Raw genomic sequence first — 19,085 nt, 5'->3', positions numbered from 1 at the left:
TTGGTTGTTGTTACTAGTATTGTTTTTGGGGCTACTATTGCTATTATATATAACTAAATCATAATTAAAACCAACTCATTTTTCTATAAAAATAAGAATATTTTCAAGATGGCCATGAATCTGTTATTCCTTGGACCAAAAATTACCAATGAATCTGCAAAAGCCTGCAAATAGGGATGTGGAAATAATCCAGAGTAGGGGGGAGTGGGGAGGGAGGGGAAGGCAGAGGAGGGGGATAGTAGGGGCAGAGAAAGACAGGGGACAGAGGGAAGCATTACAAAGTCCTAGTGAAATAATTAGAGACATGCAAACTAAAACAACTCTGATGTATTACCTCACACTCATCAGAATGGCAAAGTGGACAAAAAAAGAAAATGACAAATGTTGGAAGGGTTGTGGGAAAATAGGTTCTTTAATGTAATGTTGGTGGAGCTATGAATGAGCCCAGCCATTCTGGAAAGCAATTTGTAACCATGCCCCAAAAGCTATTAAACTATGCATATCCTATGACCCAGCAATACCGCTACTACATCTATACCCTAAAAAGATCAAAGAAAGAAGAAAAGAACCCATGTGTATAAAAAATTTTATAGCCACTCTTTTCATGGTGGTAAAGAATTGGAAAATGCAGAATGGCTGAATAAGCTTTGGCATATGAAAATGAAAGGAATACTATTGTGCTGTGAGATATGATGAATGGGGTGGTTTCAGAGAAACCTGAGAAAATTTTATGAATTGATACAAAGTGGAGAACAATTTATACAGAAACAACAATATTATAAAGATAAACAATTCTGAAAGACTTGGGAAATTTGATCAATACAATGACCAACCACAATTCTAGAGGATTCTTAATGAAACATGCTATCTACTTCTACATAGAAATGTAATGAACTCAAAGTGCAGAATGAAGTACAAATATACACTTACACAACTATACATATACACGTATATATCTATATGTATATGTGTATGTATGTATAGTTCTTGCTGTTTGTCCTTCATTCTCAAAGTGGACCCATGACTATCTATTTATCCAATATATATGAATACTATATATAATGAATACTATCCATTTATCAAAAATCAGGTTCAGTTTATATTGATGTTTGATCTAAAATTAACCTACTCTCAGATTCTATAAAGTGAGCTACAAGTGATCCTTGTTCACTGGGAATTTTTTTAAATTCAATTTTATTGTATTTTATTTTCAGTCCTGAATTCTCTTCCTCCCACAAGACAAACAAAATCCTTTATAAATATATACAGTTAAGCAAAACAAATTTTAGCAGTAGCCATGTCCAAAGTGTGTGTGCATGTTTGTATGCACATATACACAAAGGACAGACTGAAGCATATATGTATACACATACACACATATGTATATACATTAATACTATTCATTTATCCAATGTATGTATATATGTATATGTACATGTATATATATAAGAATACTATATGAATATTATCCATTTATCACTAATCATGTTCAGTGTGTATTAATATTTGATCCAGAATAAACCTACTTTGAGAATAAAGTAAGCGAGAGGTGATCCTTATTCACTAAGAATTTATTTTTCTAATTCAAATTTATTTTATTTTCAGTTCTGAATTCTCATGTTCCCATTTCCCCCACCACCACCACCAACTGAGAAATCAAGACAAACAAAACCTATTACAAAGCAAAATAAATCCCCATATTAGCCATGCCCAAACACACACTCAAAACACAGATTGAAGCATATATATCTATATACATATACATGTGTATATACCCACAATGAAAGCGTAGACTGAAGCATATATACATATGTACATACATGTGTATGTACATACTTTACAAATGAGGAAGTTAATTTGAATAGTAAAAGAAACATTAATTAGGTAAGAGCTTGTCCAGTTGGGAATAACATTATTGTACAGGATTGCCTTGCTTTCTTGCTTTTCTTAAATCCTTATGCATACAAGCACTGCCCTGGGAGTCAAGAGACCTGAATTTTAATCCTGAGAGTGTATTAGATAATCTAAGGTCCCTTTCAGCTCTGAGAGACTGTTCTTTACAAGGCTAGACAAGACAATTCCTACTATCCTTTCCCCACTCTAAAATCCTACAATACTAAACTATATTTTTATAAATCAATTCCTATTTCAAATGCATTAGAACTAGCTATTTAAAGGAATTCTAAAGTATTGTATGAAGCAAATTCTTCCTTTGTAATGTTAATAACAATACTCTTAATTTGTTTTGTAAATATTGATTTTTTTAACTTTGCTTAGCAGAGCCTGGCACAGGGTAAAAAGCTTAATAAATTATCTATCTATCTATCTATCTATCTATCTATCTAATTTCTATAAAAAGAAAGCATTCCAGTCCTTAAGTTATAAATGATAGGGTTCTTTAATAGATTAAAGGTGCTGGTATACAACTTTTTTAGGCATAGCAAAAAACAGTAAATAAAAATGAGACAAGCAACTAGAAACAGCCCGCATATCCCAGAATTGAGGAATAACAGAACAAATTGTGCTACAAGAACATAATGTAATATCACACAATAAGAAACGGCAAATATGAATACTTCAAAGAAAGGATATGGACAGTTTTCAAAGGAAGAAATATAAATTATCAGTAACCATAAGAAAAAATGCTCCAAATTACTAATCATGAAATATGAGAAATGAACATTAAAACTACTCTAATGTTTCACCTCCCTGCCATCAAATTGGCACTGATCATAAAATATAGAAATAGTCAATGTTGGCAGAGTTGAAGGTAGTCAGGCAAACAAAAACAGAATTGGTGGAGCTATGAGCTGGTACAACTACTCTAGAAAACAATTTGGAATTATGAGAGAAAAGTTACTAAATTGTTTATATCCTTTGACCTAACAATCTCACCACTGGCAATTTACCTTTGCCTTCTCCTCACCCCAGGAAGTTAATGAAGAAAGAGAGAGAGGTTCAACAAATATCCAAAATACTAAAAAAAAATAATTAAAACTAATTTTTAAAAGGGGAGGGGTGGAGCCAAGATGGTGGCTGGAAAGCTGGAAATTGCTTAAGCTCTCCCACAGGACCCTCCAAACACCTGTAAAAAATGGCTCTGACCAAATTCTAGAGCTGTAGAACCCACAGAATAGCAAAGGGAAGCAGGGCTCCAGCCCAGGACAGCCTGGATGGTCACTGCGAAAGGTCTATAGCACAGAGCTGGGAGCAGAGCAGAACACAGCCCAGCATGGGCAGCGCCAGGACCAGCCAGACTGGGAGCCAGGTGGAACAGGCCGTAGGGCCCTGAATCATTGAGCTGTGGCAGTTACCAGACTTCTCAACCCACAAACGCCAAAGACAACAGAGCAGGTTAGTGGGAAAAACTGCTGGAATGGAGTGAAGGGAGTGTGTGGGTAGGCCCCAGCCCCAGGGGCAGGAGAGGTACCTGCTTCCAGAGCTACAGCTGCAGTTGCTTCCAGCCCCAGGCCCACCTGGTGGGAGGAATTAAGCAGCAGGTTGTGGTCCTGGTTGGCAGTTCTTGGGGGAGGAGAAGCACTGCTGTGGCAGAGCTTGCTGTGTAGAAGTAGCTCTGAAAACAGCAGCACAGTCCCTAAAACTTGGGACGAAGTACTCTCTACTCTACAAGCAGTCATACCCTGACAGAAAGCTCAAGGGTCAAGTAGTTAGCTGGGAACATGAACAGGCAGAGAAAAGAGACAGATTCAGACTCAGACTTTGGAATCTTGTTTTGGTGACAAAGAAGACCAAAACATACAGCCAGAAGAAGTCAACAAAGTCAAAGAGCCTACATCAAAAGCTTCCACGAAAAATATGAATTGGTCTCAGGCCATTGAAGAGCTCAAAAAGGATTTGGAAAAGCAAGTAAGAGAAGTAGAGGAAAAATTGGGAAGAGAAATGAGAGTGATGCAAGAAAATCATGAAAAACAAGTCAATGACTTGCTAAAGGAGACCAAAAAAATACTGAAGAAAATAACACCTCAAAAAATAGACTAACTCAAATGGCAAAAGAGCCCCAAAAAGCCAATGAGGAGAAGAATGCCTTGAAAGGCAGAATTAGCCAAATGGAAAAGGAGGTTCAAAAGGCCACTGAAGAAAATACTACCAGAAAAATTAGATTAGAGCAAGTGGAAGCTAGTGACTTTATTAGAAATCAAGATATTATAAAACAGAACCAAAGGAATGAAAAAATGGAAGACAATGTGAAATATCTCACTGGAAAAAACCACTGACCTGGAAAATAGATCCAGGAGAGATAATTTTAAAATTATTGGACTACCTGAAAGCCACGATTGAAAAAAAAAAGCCTAGATATCATCTTTCAAGAAATTATCAAGGAAAACTGCCCTGATATTCTAGAGCCAGAGGGTAAAATAGAAATGGAAAGAATCAGCCAATTGCCTCTTGAAAAAGATCCCAAAAAGAAAAGTCCTAGGAATATTGTTGCCAAATTCCAGAGCTCCCAGATCAAGGAAAAAATACTGCAAGCAACCAGAAAGAAACAATTTGAGTATTGCGGAAACACAATCAGGATAATACAAGATCTAACATTTTCTACATTAAGGGTTTGAAGGGCTTGGAAGATGATATTCTGGAGGTCAGAGGAGTTAGGATTAAAACTAAGAATCACCTACCCAGCAAAACGGAGTATAATGCTCCAAGGCAAAATATGGATTTTCAATAAAATAGAGGACTTTCAAGCTTTCTCAGTGAAAAGACCAGAGCTGAATAGAAAATTTGACTTTCAAAGACAAGAATCAAGAGAAGCATAAAAAGGCAAACAAGAAAGAGAAATCATAAGGGACTTACTAAAGTTGAACCGTTTTGTTTACATTCCTACATGGAAAGATGATGTGTGTAATTCATGAGACCTTTCTCAGTATTAGGGTAGTTGAAGGGAATATACATGTATACAGACAGAGGGCACAGGGTGAGTTGAATATGAAGGGATGATATCTAAAAAAATCAAATTAAGGGATGAGAGAGGAAGAAAGGGAGAGATAGAATGGGGTAAATCATCTCACATAAAAGTGGCAAGAAAAAGCAGTTTGTAGGAAGGGAAGAGGGGGCAGGTGAGGGGGAATGAGTGAATCTCGCTCTCATCAGATTTGACCTGAGAACAGAATAACATACACACTCAATTGGGTATCTTACCCCACAAGAAAGTAGGGGGAAGGGGATAAAAAAGGGGGTACGATAGAAGGGAGGGCAGATAGGGGGAAGAAGTAATCAAAAGCAAACACATTTGAAAAGAGACAGGATCAAGGGAGAAAATTGAATAAGGGGAGACAGGATAGGATGGATGGAAATACAGTTAGTCTTTCACAATATGAATATCGTGGAAGTGTTTTACATAATGATACATGTGTGGCCTATGTTGAATTGCTTGCCTTCTTAGGGAGGGTGGGTGGGAAGGGAAGAGGGGAGAGAATTTGGAACTCAAAGTTTCAAAAGCAGATGCTCAAAAATAGTTGTTTTGCATGCAACTGGGAAATAAGATATGCAGGCAATGGGGCATAGAAATCTATTTTGCCCTAAAAGAAAGTAAGGGGAAAGGGGATGGCGGGTGGTGGGGAGTGGGGTGATAGAAGGGAAGGCTGACTGGGGAACAGGACAATCAGAATATATGCCATCTTGTAGTGGGGGGGAGGGTAGAAATCAGGAGAAAATGTGTAACTCCAAATTTTGTGGAAATCAATGCTGAAATCAAAACTAAAAAATATTAAATAATACAATATGGAATTAAAAAAAGAAAACAACAAAAAGAAAACCATCTATATTTGTTTAATTTCGAAATTCGCAAATGTGAAATAAAATCAACATAAAACAGAAAAAAAAGGGTGGTGTGGTGGTGGTGGTGGTGGTGGTGGTGTGGTGGGGGCGTGTGTGTGTGTGTGTGTGTGTGTGTGTGTGTGTGTGTGTGTGTTTCTTAATAGTAGCAAAAACCTAGAAACAAAATGGGTGCCTCTCTATTGGGGAATGATCGAACAAATTGTGTTATAAGAAGAAAATGGAATATTATAGCTTAAGAAATAATGAACACGAGGATTGCAGAGAATATAAGAAAACTTGTATAAAATGGTGGAAAATGCAATAAGCAGGAAAACAAAGCTTCATTCAAGAACTTGTGATTTAGCACTAATTCAAACCAAAATCTTCTCTTTTTAGTTATAATCTTGGAGATTAACCTGGGACTCTGAGAAGTCATGTGACTGGCCTATGGTTGCTCATCTTCTTAGTGTCAGAGGTGGGATCTGAACCTAGGTTTTCCTGATGCCAAATCTAGTACTCTAGCTACTATACCATAATGCCTCTCAGTAATGGCTGCAATTTAAAAAAAATAAATAAAATAAATTACAAGGAAGTGAGAGCTGTTGAATGATGTAGAAGCAAACAGGCTATTTTTGTCAAAATTAATGTATATTTTAAATACATATTTAAAACAAATGGTTTAGTTTGTGACTGTACAGTTGGATTTTTTTGCTTTTGTTTGTACATTTACATGTTTATTTTTGTTGATGGTTACTAGGTTTAGGATAGAGACTGACAAATGAATACATAAAAGGCATTGCCATAGTGACCCTATGCATTAGGAGAATATTAATTATGCTACCACTTTCTCCTTCACGAGGCTAGAAATTCAAGAAAATTGCCCCTCATGTTGTAATGGATGGGCTCCGATAGATAGTCTGATGGTGTCTATTAAAGGATGCTGAATTAAAACTGAGAGGGCCTCTCTTCCACTTTTCAATTCAATGAACAATGACCTTTTACTCTTTTTTGTGTGTACACCTGGAAGTCATAGTGACACTTGTTATTTCCACAAATCAGTTTAAGAGGGTGAGTGTTAAATAAAAAGCATTTACTCCCAACCGCCGCCCCCCCCCCATTCCCCCACCCCCACCAAAAAGACCTCATAAGTTGCCAGTATAACCAAAATATGGCATATAGATCCTATGGCATGCCACCTGAAGCTTTGTCAGCAGGAAGATTTGCAATACTTATTCATTATCATTAGAAACGCTTTGTAGCTGGTCCCAAGTCTGACAGAGCACTCAATTGTTGCCCTTGTGATGTTTTAATGGTTCGGAAAAGAAAGTATAAATTAAGAGTGCCACTCACATTTCATTAACAGAAGGTAGAACAGCTACCCAAGTCATCTCACCTGTTAGTGAAGAAGCTAACTTCCCTAAATCATGGCCAGAAATATGTTTTCAGAAAACTACTTTTGGTAACTGTTTTATGCTCTGGCTTGCTTAGGACAATGACTGGATTTGGAGTTGAGACTTGAGCTCAAATTCTGTTTTCAGCCACTTGTCTCACATTTTGAGCAATCCAATAACCCAACCTGATAAGTATCTATTTAGTGTCTACTATGCGCAAGGTAAATCAAACAAACAAAACTTGTCCCTTTCCTCAATGAGCTTATACTCTATCAATGGCAAGATCTCTCTGGGCCTCATTTTCTTCATCTGTGAAATGGCAGGGGGGGTGCAATGAGAATTAGATGGCCTCTAAAGTCCTTTCCGTCTTGAATTCTATGATCTTGAAGGGAGAGGATTAGGATCAATGAGAAAGCCTGATTAATCAGTACCGGACTCATTCAAATCAATTCTTGTCATTATCTAGAGGAGAATCTATTTGGATCCACTCTACTTTTCCTTAATTTTTTTTCTAATGAATGTGGCTGTTCACAGACTCAGAATCACAGCTTTAGAGCTTCAGACACTCTGAAGTGGGCAGGGGTTAAGTGACTTGTCCAGAGTCATGTAGTTTAGCAAGTATCTGAGACCGAATTTGAACTTGGGTCTTCATAACTCCAGACCTAGTGCTCTAGGCCTTGACTATAAATCATGGTAGGATAGGTAGTTCCTACACTAACAAAATCACAGCTTTTTTTTTAATGAACCATATCTCTGAAGGTAGAAAAGATGTTTGAAGTTATCTAGGTCAAACTCCTGGTTAGGCATCTGAGGCCTAGAGAAATAAAGTGGCTTGGCCATCACATTCTAGCTCCAATACTCTTTTCAGCATACTATGAGGCAGAGGACTGTATTAGCCCTAGGGGAGAAGCAAAGTTTATCCAATATTATCTAAAATATGATAAAATAGTAAATGATATACAATATATGCAAAGCAATTTATAAATTCCCCAAACCTGTATGAATATTAATTATTAGTACAAAGAGTAAGCAGCCTTTATGGGTGAGGTTAACACTCAGAGAAATGAAATGAACCCCCATTCTAGTGAGCCAAATACCAAGGGTTTATGTACATTTGAAAGAAATGCTTAAACCTTTAGCCTGGCTCCTGTGAAATAAGCTGACACCACAGCTGCTGCTGGCGGCTTTTAAGTTGTTTGCATTGTGCTGAACTGGGTAACATGATGCCTAACCCCCTGGGAACCTAATGGAAATGAATTGTGTGCCTCCTGAGGTTACCCCTGTGGGCAAAGTGTACTTTAAAGAAATATCCCATCGCCTTCCTCTCTTTCCTTCTTACCAGTCTTTCCTCTCTTCCCCAGGTTGTTTACATAAGTAAAGTTGCATACATCACTGAGCAGTTCAGACAGCCTTTTAAAACCTCTTTGTGTCCTGACACATTAAAACTGTCCCCCACCCCACTTCCCTGCTCATCAGAAGAGATCAAAAACTTAAACAAATAAACAAAAATGCACTTTTCTTCTTTCCAAGTAAATGGAGTTACCAAGATGTCCCTTTTATCCCATAACCCTTCACCCCTTTCCATCTCTTACATTACTATATACTTGGCTCTCCTTCCTCGCCTCCTGAAGAAGACAAAGCATCTCTAACACCTTTTTCTAGTAAGGAATGCTCTTTATTGCTCACTGAGGCAGCATACTATGGCACTCCTATATGGCTTGTCACTCTTTGATGGCCCTGCTAGACGGTCCATTTGCCAGCACCCTGTGGTAGAGCCTTCTGAGCTCATATTGATCCGATAAGCCATAGCTGGATACACTATGCTTCAGTCCCAACATAATGATGTCATTTTCAGTCCTCTTCAAGAATGAAGGGAAACAACCAACTATCATTCAGGAAGCTCTCTTTCTTCAAGGTTCACTCCATCTCTATCACCCAGTCCAGGTCATTCTTACTCACAGAATCACAGAATTGAAGAGACCTTAGAGGCCATCTCATCCAACTCATACATTAAAGGAATCCCCACTATAATAAACCTCACTTGGTTTTCTTCTCAGCCTCAACCTTTTCCCTCATGCTTGGGGACTTTAACATACATGTCCCTACCCCCTCAGATGACCCTGGCTTCTCAGGGTCATCAAACTCCTCAGCTCTCATAACCTCTGACTTTACTACACCTCAGCCACACTTAGGGAAGGTCAAGCCCTTGACCTATAATTGCTTCATTTAGGTGCTCCAGAAATAGAGAGACAGTGTAGTGCAATAGAAAGGGTGCTAGCTATGGAGTCAGATGACCTGGGTTCAGATCCTAGCTCCGCTATGTATTCACTGGATGACATATCAGATAAGGAACTTAAATTCTTAGGGCCTCAGCTTCTTCACTATACAAATGAAGGCTTAACATATTACTTGGCATATGGTAGGCACTTAATAGATGCTTGTTGACTTGACTTGAAGAGAAGATTGAGCCACATATATTATAGTGGGAATTCCTCTCATATATGGGTTGGACTAGACAGCCTTTGAAGTCTTTTTTGACTCTTTAATAACCTCTAAGGTTCATTCCAGTTCTAAATCTAAGATCCACTAAAGCTCTGAAAATCTGATCATAACTTCCCATTCTTCAATATAACCTTCTATTTGTACCCTCCTAACCTCATACTTTGTCCACCCTGACCTCCAATCCTTCTGCCCCCTGTTCTCTGATCTTCATCTCTGCTCTGGCTTCCTTCTCTCATTTCAGCCTGGATCCTACAGTTGACTTATGCAATCATATACTATCTTTGAGTCCTTTGGCCTTGTTCTGTCCTCCATCATACCTTGCCAGACTCCAACCCTGGGTTATATCTATGCCCTCTTCGTCCCTACTCCAGGGACAAAGCTACTCATCCATGGCTAATGACTTCACCTCAAACTTACGTCATCTCAACTGGAGCATCATTATTGAACAATAATCTTTTTATTTTTTCCCTTCTTGCCATGTCATACTTTTAATGGATGTCATACCAAACCTTCTCCTCTGTTCTCAGACCTCTTATACTACCTCCTTCTTCTATCTTCCTTCTCAGTAAAGGAGTCTCACCTCACACTTTACTAAGAAAATATAGGCTATTCATCTCAAACTCTTTTCTTCTACTTCAAAAACCTCTTCATCACCATTCCCCTTCTCCCCTCTCTTTTCCTTTACTCTAGTCCCTAAAAAAGAGGTAGCCCCTCTCCTTTGATAAGGCTACCTCATAAACTTGTGTTTTTTATTTTAACCCCTCTCATCTCCTCAAGAAGCTTGATCCCTCAACCATTACCTCTTCTCTCACCTTCTATCTTTCATTTTATATTGGTTCCTCTCCCATTTCCTAAAATTCTGCCTCAGCCTCCCTTCTCCTAAAAAAATCTCACTTAACCCTACTATTCCCCTCAAGTTATCATTCTATATCTCTTCTCCTTTTCATAGCCAAGGTTCTAGAAAGAGTGTCTTTCTAGAGACCTCCATTTCCTCACCTCATGCCCCATCCCACCCCTACTCACTTCTCAACCCCTTATTATCTGGTTTCTGAACCTAGAACTTGCCTAAAACTGCTCTCTCCAAGGTTGTCAATAATCTCTTATCTGTTCATTCCAATGGCCTTTTCTTAATCCTCATCTTTCTTGATCTGTACGTATTCCTTACTCCTGTACTCTTTCACTCTTTCCTACCTTCCCTCTCCCTCTCCCTCTCCCTCTCTCTCTCTCTCTCTCTCTCTCTCTCTCTTTCTCTCTCTCATCCTACCTATCTGACACCTCCTCAGTTTCTTTGGCTGGCTAATCAATATCTCCCAAGGCTCTTTCCTAGGCAGTCTTCTTTTATTTCCCTATAATCTCCTCCCTGATGACCTCATTAATTTCCATGAGTTCAATTATCATCTCTATGCAGATGACTATTAAAACCATATATCCAACCCTAATCTTTTCCCCCGCTTAAACTCCAGTGGAATATTGCTAAATGCTTGCTAGATATTTCTACCTAGATATACCATTAGCATTTCAAACTCAACATGTCCAAAACAGAACTCATTACCCTTTTGCCCAATTTCATTCCTTTTCCCAACTTCTCCATTTCTGTCTATGGCACCAATATTTTAACTGTTATCCAACTTTGAAGTTATCTTTCACTCTTCTTTCTCCATCTACTCTCACATACACTAAGTTGTCAAGTCTTGTTTATCCTAGCTTCACACTATTTCACATATCCATCCTCTTCTTTTGCACTCAACCAATCTGCAAGCATTTATTAATAGATAGATAAAACAATACTCATTCACAAGAAACATAGATTCTAATTGTGGAGCCAACAAATACAAATATAAGAATATCCAGAATAAATGTAGAGAGAATAAATACAAAGTAATGAAATATAAATTGAGAGGAAGAGCACTAGCAATTGAGGGGATCAGAAAAGGCTTCATGCAGAAAGAGGTGCTTAATCTGTCTTTTTTTTTTAAAGGAAATCAGGGTTAAGTGACTTGTCCAAAGTTACACAGCTAGTAAGTGTCTGAGGCTGAATTTGAACACAGGTCCTCCTGACTTCAGGGTTTAAGCTACATCTTGAAGGAATAGAGGGATTCCATCAGACTGAGGTGAAGTAGTACGTTGTGAGCCTAGAAGATAACCAATGGAAAGAAAGAGGCAAGGGGTAGTGTTGTGTGCGAAGAACACAGAGAAGAACAATTTGGCCTTATTACAGTATATTACGGTATAATGAGAGTGGAAAGATAGGTAAAGCACAAGGTTGTGAAGAGTTCTGAAAGCTAAACAGAGTAGTTTATGAATGAATGAAAAACTTATTAGTGTGTTCTCTGTGTTGTGTTCTATGCTAAGTGCTAGGAATACAAATAGATAAAGAAGAAAATCCCCACACTCAAGTTGCTCATGGACTAATTGGGAGGGACAACACACGTAGGAGAGTTCAGATAGAAAGGCCCAGAGGTGCCAAGGATGTAGCCCAGAAGTCCATATCCTATATCAAGGTGTCTGCCTCACAGAAGCAGCCCACCACTGTTGGGAAGGAGATAATAGGTCTTGGAGTAATAGTGGAGTGAAGATTATGGATTCTCTCTGGCACAGAGTGGGGATGGAGATTCAGCATCCATTCAAAAGGGGAAAAGGGGAAGGAGCCTTGGCATTTAGAAACAATCAGAAGGCATTCTAGCTGTGGGGAAGTGACATGGTCAGATCTATGCTTAAGGAAGCAGCACAGAAAACAGAATAAAATGGACAGGGAATTGAGGTAGGGAGACCAGTTAGGAGGCTGTTGTAAAATTTAATCAAGGGACATTGAAAACTTGAACTAAAATGGTGGTCTTGTGAGTAGAGATGAGGGGTTAGATAGGAGAGATGTGATGGTAGAAACAGCAACATTTGACAACTGAATGGATATCCAGGTTGAGGGATAATGAGGAATAGAGGACAATGTCAAAGCTATGAAGCTAGGAGATTGGAAGAATGGTGGCATTTTTGATAGAAACTGGAAAGTATGGAAGAGGTTGAGTTATGAGGGGAAAGATGGGTTCTGTTTTAGACATGTTGAATTTGAGATGTCTCTGGTATATCCAGTTCTAAATGCCCAATAGGCAACTGATGGTACAGGATGAAGATCAAGGGAAATACTGGGGAATCTGGGAGTCATCGGCATAAAGAAGGTAATTAAATACACAAAAGCTGATAAAGTCACCAAGAGACAGAATGTAGAAGTACTAGAGTGAGAAGGCCTAGGACGGGGTCTTGAAGAACATGATTTGGATAATGAACTGGCAAAGGAAACTCAGAAGAAATAGTTCTAGGAATAGATAGGTAAAAGAAGAAATGAGAGAAAATAGTGTTAGAAAAGTCCAGAAATGAGAGAGTATCAAGGAGATAGTGGTCAATATGGACAAATGGAACAGAAAGGTCGACAAGGATAAGGAACGAAAAAAATATTTGACAATTAGGAGATCACTGGTAACTTTGAAAAAAGCAGCTTCAGTCAAGCAATGAGGTCAGAAGCCAAAATGCCACGAGTTGCAGAGCAAGTGGGAAGAAAGAGAGTAGAAACAGTGAGTGTGAATCGAATTTTCTAGGTGTTTGGCTGAGAAAGAGAGGAGAAACATAAGTTGATAGGTTGAGGGGATGGTAGGATCTAATGAAGGATTTTTAAAGGATGGGGGAGATCAGAGCAAGTTTGAAGGTAGTAGGAAGAGGTTGAAGATCAAAGAGATAGGGTAGATGAGTGAGGTTTCAGTCTTTTGGAGAAGGTGCAAGGACATGAGATCAAGGGTCTATCTTAGACATCTCTTCTAGTTTAGGCCTTCATTATTTCTCATCTCCCAATCAGTTTCTATGCCTCCAATCTTCTCTTCTCCAATACATTCTCCCTACAGCTGTCAAACTGATATTCCTAAAACATAAATTATATCACTGCCCCATTCACTCATTCAAAAATTTTCAAAAGTTCACTACTACCTGTAGAAAAAAGAATACAAACTCTTCTGTTTGGCACATAAAGCCTTAAATAATCTTTTTTCCCAGTTTCTTTCCACTTTTATGTCATATTACTTATATGAATATGAAATATGAATTATATGAAATACTTACATACACTATAATATGAATTATATGAATATGAATCATTATTATATGAAATATATATTATTATATGAAATATAATATGAATTATATGAAATACTTATATACACTATATGCAAAACAAATTGTTGTGCTAGATGTTACCTATAAATAACACTCTATTTCCCACCTCCATGTCTTTGTACAAGTAATTCCCCAAGTCTGGAATGCATTCTCTCCTTATCTCCAACTTGTTAGAATCCCTAACTTCCTTCAAAGCACAATTCAGGTGCCACCTCTACCCACAGCCTTGTCCTATGCCCCTTCTTCCAAGTTATTAGCATTATCTCCTTTCTGCCTTAGACTTATTTTTTATGACTTTGTATTTACTCATTTGCATACATTTTTGTATCCCATCAGTAGCGAACAGGGACCACTTCATTTTGTTTTTATATCATCAGAACCTTGAACAGTGTCTTACACACAGAAAATATGTGGCAAACATTTGTTGAAGTCATTTGCTAAATTGACCATTATGACTGATGGGCTATAAGAGAGCAAGATTTTAAAATCATTGGTCTGACACTAGCTCACTTGAGTGAGTCAAGAATAAATATGACTTTGATAGCTCTAGACTAGTGCAGTGTTTCTTCACAAAATTTGGAATAATGATGGCTTATGCTTCTATTGCCCTTTGCCATTACACAATACTTTCACACGTGTTATCTCATTCTATCCTCAAAAGAACTCTGGTAGGACAAAGTATTACAGACGAAGAAACAGGATCAAAGACTTTTGGTGACTTGTTCAAGGTTAGTCCATAAAAGGCAAAACACGTAGGCTAAAAAATGATGTCTTGACACCAGATGTAATCCTCTCTCTACTCCGCCATTCTGTGTCTCGGACAGCAGTGACCAATTGCTGATGTCTACTATATCCTTATGGCTATGTCAGGAAGATGATTGCCCAGATATGTCAAGCTAGCCTTTTGTTCTCAGAAGTCATGTTTATAATGAACTATAAGAGAACAGCTTGACTATCCATAAATAATAGGTTACCATTTAAACATGAAAAGAATTGGGTTAGGGAGCATAGGATGATGAAATACTTACTTGGTCCAAGACCTATGGAAAAAGCAGCAACATAAAAAAGTAAGCTGACCAAGGAGAGCCATTTCAAATACTCTGGGACTTGGTCTGGGCCCATTTCCTGATGTTGTTGTGTTGGGCTTGGTCCTGAGGTTCCAACACTTGGCACAGATGCCCAGGTCAGCTCCCCGTGCTTTTCAGTGTCACTTCTGATTGACATTAGTGAGCTCCTGCTATTTAAAGTGATCCCTGTGAACAATTCTTTGAGACTGTTGTTGCTAACTGGCAAATTTCCTTGTTCATAAAAAGTCAAGTCTCCCAGGGAGTGGTTGATAGAATTATGACTATTACAGATACTGGTAGAATTGATATGGATCTTAAGATTCAAAAGACCCATAGTTAACAAGGAGGCTGCCATCATTGAGGTGCCAAGGCACAGAAAAGTCTTGCTCCCAACCTGGTCCACAAAAAGGGTAGCTGGAACAGTGCTGATTACTTTGACAACTCCAACTCCAGTTGAGGCAAGGCTGGCTGCCTCATTGCTCTGAAACCCAACAGATTTTAAGACAGTTGACGCATAAAATAAAATATTTGGTTGTCCTGTGATTTGCACAAAAAAAACCAATGTGAGGCCTATTAGTATTCTGGTCCTCATATTGTCCTTTGACCTAAAAAGATCCCAGAAACTGTACTGGTGTTCATCTTTCAAGGAAGATTTTATTGCAGTAAGTTCTTCAGTAGTATCTAAGATGCCTCTTAATTTTCCTAGGACTTTGCTAGCAGCTTCATCATACCCTCTCATCACCAGGAATCGAGGGCTGGGTGGAAGAAAGTACATTGCAATGGCCTGCAAAACTCCCAGTGGAATAACAAGACCAAACATATACTTCCAACCATGTAAAACATTGGCAAATGCATAATTTGAAATATAGGCAAGGAGAATACCAATTACAATCATAAGTTCATTCAATGATACAAGAAGTCCTCTTCTGTGCTGTGGAGCAATCTCCGCAATATAGACACAGGTAGCAATGGAAGACAGGGATATGGAAACTCCAATGGCAATTCGTCCTCCAATGAGAACTGGATAGGATACAGTCAGGATCAGAACCAAGCTGCCCAGCCCAAGTAAGCAGGATGACAGAATGATAGCAATTCTTCTCCCATATGTGTCTATCAAGAATCCTCCTAGGAGCGATGCCAGTAAGGCCCCAATGAGTAGGGAACTCACAACCATTTCCTGCTGTCGGCAAGACAAGGCTAATAAGCCACTTAATTGCAGAAGGGCCCCAGAGATGAGCCCAAGTTCATAACCCACCAGGAGTCCACTGACAGCAGCAGTGACAGATGTGAGGAAAGTAAACATTCCACATCCTACAAACAAAGAGAAAAAACAGAGATATCAGTCCCAAATTATTATTTTAACATTCTATGTATGAACTGGGCCATAACCTTGGGCAAATGATTTCATACCACTGAGGCAGGATGAAAAGACCAAATACCAAACTCAGCATCACTGTAGTTGAAAAACAGAGATCGTTGGTTATAGAAACAAAGACTTCCTTCCACCACTTTTTTTTGGGGGTGGGGGGAGAGGGTGTAGAGAAAACTTTTCCCTTAAATTTGTTAAATCATAAGTAGATGACTATGCAGAATAATGTTCTCTATGAGCAAACAACTATGAAGACTCTATATAGGAATAGAATTTGACTAGGGAAATCGGAAGGGATCACCTATTCTGATAACCTAGCTCATCTTATCCTATCCCAGCTCCCAAGAAGAGGATCTTTGTACAGGACTGAGATTGAAGACAGCTTTCTGAGTTGAGTCCCAGAGAAGGGCCTTGGCTTCTCCTTTCTTAATGGCCCGGGAAAGAAGAAATCCCAGGCTAAGATCATCTATGGAGTCCACTACCCAGCCCTTAATATAGTTTTTAACCTTTTTGATATGACAGCGGTACGAACAACAAATTTGTCACTTACTCTGTGCTGACCATCATGGTAGGAAAAAGGGAAAACACCTAGGTTGGCTAAGACTTGGTCCTTGTCTTCAAGAAGCTTACAGTTTAAGAAGGTGGTATGGGCACCAACATAAATAGTTATAATTACATGGTACCTGCACCCTCCAGGTTTTTGTGTGAAGTATCTAAGAAGACGTTGCTATTGACTAAGAAGGTCAGGCAAGGGCTTTCTGGCAGAAGAAGCATCTGAAGTGGGTTTTAAAGAGTAGCAGGGGTGTCATTCCAGGCATAGCAGAAAGCAAAGAGCCTGGAGATCCCAGAGGCCATCTGGTCTAACCCCATCATTTTAAAGAAACTGAAACTCAGCTAGGTTAAGTAACTTGTCCACAATCTCACAAAGAGTAGGTATCAAAAGCAGGACTCAAATGCAGCAATTCTGACTCTAGGTGGCAAAGCGGATAGAGCGCTGGGCCTGAACTCAGGAAGATCTGAGTTAAAATCTGAACTCAGACACTTACTAGCTATGTGACCTTGGGTAAGATACTTGACTCTGTTTGCCTCAGCAACTCATCTGTGAAATGAGAAGGAAATGGAAGATCGGTCTAGTATCTTTGCTAAGAAAACTCCAAATGGGGCCGCAAAGTCAGAAATAATTTTGCAATAATCTCTGACTCTAGAGACAGTGTTCTTTCCACTGTACCACACTGCTTCATTGAGAATAGAATCTTTACTTAGGCACCAATAAATATCTGCAGCCCTAAGGAAATGAAGTGGACAGGATCTTTGTTTTCCTTTTAAAAGAAGTAAGTTATACATTGAAGGTGCTGGTAGTGGTAGAAGAAGGTTTTGCTGCCACCACTAGTCCTAGAGCTGGGAAATGGTCGGATTCCAGATCATGCCTCTCCTAGCCATCCCCACTCCACAAGAAGACACTCCTCAACCCCTTTTTTTACCACACCATCCTTGTTCTGTGTTTGATTGGGAGGCTGAGAAACATGTTATGGTTGTTTTTCTGAGGATTCCTCAAGATTATCTTATTATGTGTTATAGGTCAATGAGAGAATGCCTCTGAAGAACTGAAAATGAGAATCATGCAGATGACAATGAAGAGGCATGTGACAGGTGTAAGCAACATATAACAATTTTTGTATTCCAAAAAATAGGAGTAAAAGAAATCAACAAGAAATTTAACCGTAGGAAGAGAAGATGAGTTATTTATTTGGCAAGAATGAGGGATAAGTGGTCTGCCAGAGTGTTCCACTGTTACCTTAGGTGTTAGGAAAAAATTAAAGAAGTCTTCCTTTGGATTGAGTGGACTCCCATAACAGCAAGCTCATGGGAGAACACAGACAAGAGTCACATAGGATGAATAAGCATCATGGACTACAATCTGCGTTGCTGGAGGGAGCTCTGGAATTAATAAGATCAAATATTTGAGTATTATTATGTGCTAGGCATTGGGCCAAGCACTAGAGATTTAAGAATGAAAAATGACAACTGTCCTGCCTTCAAGAAACTTATCATATGAACATGACAAGTATACAAATAAGTATGATGCAAAGTAGAATATGATAAGGACAAAGGAGAGTTCCAAAGAGCTACAAGAAATTTGAAGAGGGAACAATTCAGCTAGATGAATTAGGGAAGACTTCATGGAGAAGAAGACACCAGATAACCTTAAAGGAAGAAGCAAACCAGACAGATAGGATGTAAGAAGTGTCCTACACAAATGCATGGAGGCAGGAAAGCAGAACAAAATCAGGAAAAAGTCAGTCTGGCCAGACTATAGAGAAGTTGTTGGTGAAGAATGTGAAATAAAGCTGAAAAGGTAGTTAGTCAGGCTGTTGTGCATCTTTCACAATAAGATAATAAGAATAATAACTCACATTTATTTAATGTTTTAAGATTGTAAAATGTTCTCCTCGTAGCAACTTTGGGTGGCAGGTTGTATGTAAGTATTTCCTTGTCTATTTTGTGGATGAGGAAACTGAGGTTCTAAGTGGTTAAGTGAATTTCCTATGATCATAAAATTAGCATCTAAGGTGGAATACAGAGCCTAGGTACCCTAGCTTCAAGACTAGAAAAATATTTTCCTCATCTTTTGTGTAAAGAAGAAAGACCATTTCATTCAATCCAGAGATGATTAGGACAATGACAATTTGAGTGGATGGAAAGGAAAAGACATGAGAACTATTGTGTAAGGAGAATAGACAGAGCTTGAAAATTAATTGCATATGTGGAATGAGGCCAAAAGCTTCTAAGCCTGTGACTGGAAGGATGGTTTGCCCATTCAAT

General features: G+C 38.7%; 1 protein-coding gene across 1 annotated transcript in view; it reads right to left on the bottom strand.

The window, feature by feature from the left end:
* The window catches only part of SLC2A12 (solute carrier family 2 member 12), a gene marked incomplete at its 5' end in the record, with an annotated part of 74,458 nt that overhangs the window by 30,353 nt on the left and 25,020 nt on the right, over nucleotides 1-19,085 (bottom strand). The window contains one exon of the mRNA XM_036768237.1: nucleotides 14,855-16,204. Coding sequence (XP_036624132.1) covers nucleotides 14,855-16,204 — 1,350 coding nt within the window. The remainder of the gene's footprint in view (nucleotides 1-14,854; nucleotides 16,205-19,085) is intronic.

This window comes from Trichosurus vulpecula, chromosome 7 (genome assembly GCF_011100635.1).
Source record: "Trichosurus vulpecula isolate mTriVul1 chromosome 7, mTriVul1.pri, whole genome shotgun sequence".
In the NCBI taxonomy this organism is placed as follows: domain Eukaryota; kingdom Metazoa; phylum Chordata; class Mammalia; order Diprotodontia; family Phalangeridae; genus Trichosurus; species Trichosurus vulpecula.
The sequence above is the reverse complement of the archived record's forward strand: the minus strand, read 5'-3'. Positions and strand labels throughout refer to the sequence as shown.